The sequence below is a fragment of the Quercus robur genome, chromosome 2, assembly GCF_932294415.1.
Source record: "Quercus robur chromosome 2, dhQueRobu3.1, whole genome shotgun sequence".
Taxonomy (NCBI): domain Eukaryota; kingdom Viridiplantae; phylum Streptophyta; class Magnoliopsida; order Fagales; family Fagaceae; genus Quercus; species Quercus robur.
Window position 1 is genome coordinate 34438698 of NC_065535.1, and position 3174 is coordinate 34441871.

The 3174-nt window shown below is 49.2% G+C and overlaps 1 protein-coding gene across 1 annotated transcript; it reads right to left on the reverse strand.

Moving 5' to 3' along the window:
- Nucleotides 1-474: 474 nt before the first annotated feature.
- Nucleotides 475-2532, reverse strand: LOC126698129 (uncharacterized). Its single transcript, XM_050395146.1, has 2 exons — nt 1381-2532; nt 475-1278 (listed from the first exon to the last, which is right to left on the reverse strand). The coding sequence occupies exons 1-2, from the start codon at nt 2530-2532 to the stop codon at nt 475-477; spliced, it is 1956 nt and encodes a 651-aa protein (XP_050251103.1).
- Between the last annotated feature and the right edge of the window lie 642 nt (nt 2533-3174).

The window sequence follows — 3174 nt, forward strand, 5'->3', positions numbered from 1 at the left end:
TGGCATGGGAAATGGATCCTTGGGACAAGCCTTATTGAGATCCGTGAAGTCGACGCACACCCGCCATTTTCCAATTTTCTTTTTTACTACCACAATATTGGCCAACCATTGATGATAAAAAACTTCCTTGATAGCCCCAGCCTGTTTGAGCTTGGCAACTTCACTTCTAACCGCCTCGGCGTGTTCCTTCGATGGTCGTCGAGGAGGTTGCCTCCTGGGTATAACGGCGGGATTCACATTGAGTCGATGACAAATGAAATTCGGGTCCACCCCTGGGGCTTCATACGGGTTCCATGCAAAAACGTCCACATTGGCTCGGAGGAATTCCAGCAGCCTCGCCTTCTCTGGCAAAGGCAATTTAGCCCCAACCTGGAAGAATTTTTCCAGATCGCCAGCAACAACTACCCTCTCCAGATCTTCACACTCTACCCCGTCGGCTGGTACGTCCAAGCTTGATACTAGGGACTTTAATTGCTATAACTCATTGTCGGCCGTAGCCGAGGTTTTTGCTTCTGGCCGATGCTGTATAGCCGCTACTAGGCACTGCCGAGTAGCCGCCTGACTCCCTACTATTTCCAACACTTGGTCTTCGGATGGGTACTTTACCTTCTGATGCAGAGTAGACGAGACCGCTTTAAGGGTGTGAAGCCAAGGTCTGCCCATAATAGCCGTGTACGGAGAAAAAACATCTACGACAATAAAGTCCACCTCGACCACATCCGTACCTGCTTGCACAGGCAGCCTGATCAGCCCTTTAGGAGTGACCATCCTTCCCTCAAAATTTACCAGAGGAGAGCTATAGGCTGTTAAGTCCTCTGGCTTCATACCCAGCCCCTTGTACAAGTCTGGATGCATTACATCCACAGCGCTACCCTGATCAACCATCACCTTTCTGACATCGTACTCGCCAATTCTCAACGTTACCACCAAAGCATCCTCATGGGGCTGTATGGTCCCAACCATGTCCTCATCTGAAAAGCCCAGAATCAGGGGGACACGCACCCTGGCTCTCTTCAACGCTTGGGAATGATCCTCGGCCGGGGATCGGAACACGGACAATACCCTAGAGGGGCAAGATCCAGTCCTTCCTAGGGCCGCAAAGATAATGTTAATCGTACCCAAAGGGAGTCTTGATGAAGCGTCCCCACGCACCTCTGAACCTGCTTGGCTCGCCCTTCCACTGGAGTGGTGCAAGAGTTGTTTTAATTTCCCTTCACGGACCAACTGTTCCAAGTGGTCCCATAAATTCCTGCAGTTATCCGTCGTGTGCCTATGATCCTGATGATAGTGACAGTACAAGTTTGGGTTAGGTTTCCTAGGCTCTCTCGCCATCTTGTTCGGCCATTTGAAGAATGGCTCGTTCTTTATCTTCTCCAAAACTTGCTGCACTGGCTCTCGAAATATTGCATTAACCACCTGGGCGTCCGCCGAACCCGACTGCCTAACTAAATCCCTCCGGGGTCGGCTGCTATTATAACGGTCCGACCTGAAATCCTTCCTCTCCTGAGGGATCACCTTGGCCTTCCCTTTTCCCTGAAGTTGATCCTCCTCTACTCTTCTGTACTTATCTATCCTGTCCATCAGTTGGTGCACACTGGTAACAGGTTTACCCGTCAGGGATTTCCTCAAATCGTGATCAGCTGGGAGGCCAGCTTTGAAAGTGGTTATGGCCACACCATCGTTCTTTCCTTCTATTTCATTAAACATTTCCCAGTACCTGTCCCAGTAATTCTTGAGAGTCTCGCCCTCTCGCATAGACAGAGCCAGCAAAGATCCCAAAGGCCGAGGAGTCCTGCTGCATGTGATAAAGCGAGCACCAAAAGCCCGAGTCAGTGTTTTGAAAGATCCCACAGAATTGGCCCTTAAGCCATTGAACCACCTCATCTCCGTCGGACCCAAACTCGATGGAAAAACTTTGCACATCAAAGTCTTGTCTCTGGAGTAGATGGTCATCTTCTGGCTGAAATAGCTTACATGTTCTACTGAGTCTGAATGGCCATCATACAGAGAGAACGTAGGCTGATGGAATCGCCGAGGATGAATCGCATCGTCTATGTTTTTCGTAAAGGGTGACTTGGAAATTTGACTCAAGGCCTTGTTCATGGCATCGTTACCCAAGCCTCTACTAGGTGAACTTCTACGCTTACGTCGATGGTGATGCTCCTCCTTATAGGAGAAAGTCTTGCTTGGTGGAGTCCTCGATCTCTGCCTATAACTAGCCCCATCCGACTCCTCAGATGATGGTTCAGAGCAAGGTGGGGAGCGCTCCCGCCGTGCATGGCGTAACTCTCTCTTCAAATCGGCAATCTCACGTTGCAGATTCCCATCATGCTTTGCGTGGGAGACGTGACTCTTCCCACGAGAGTGGCTTCTGGTGGTATGAGTTGTACGTACACTCCCCTCATGGCCTTCTCTCCGTTCGGGACTCCTTCGGGGATCACCATGCGGGGAGCCCCTTGACTCTGCCTGGTGCAGGTTGGCATCCTCCTGATGCGGTCCCGCCGCGTGGTGATGTGGACCCACTTCCTCCATCAGAAACGTTGCACCGAAAGTCCTTTAAGTTAACACAAGCTCTCCCCACAGACGGCGCCAATTGTAAGGACACGATTTATAACGACCCAAAACGATACTGGGTTCGTACGTAAATAGGCCCAAACAATATAATTTGTAGAGCGTGGGTGTTAAGAACTAGATTAACTTTTTTGGAATGAAAAGATTCACCCTTACGTATATTGAAGGCTCAGAGCTGGGCAACGATCGTTTTGTTTTCGTAATCGATACAGTTCTTTTGCTTTTTTACGTTCTTTCTGCTCTGTTTATGCTTTTCTTCTTTCTCTTATGTTCCAATCCCCCCTTTTTTGCATGTTCTTCTTTCAGTTTATATACCACCCTCTGTGTTCCATCCTCACCACACACATGTAGGTTGGGTTCGGGGGATTTCTTTCTGACCCATCTAGCACCTCCTGGAACTTCCTATGGGTAGCTGTAAGGCTGCCTCCTTACTGTTCAGGTATCACCTCCACATTAATGCGGCCAGAGAGTTGGTTGAGAGGTAATTAATGCGGAGGCAACTGTAGTTATAGATATTTGTTTGCCTTTTCTTTCTTACCCTTGGTCTGTTATCCCATCTTCAGTGGTCACATAATTACGAGGTTTGGTTGTAACAAGACCGCG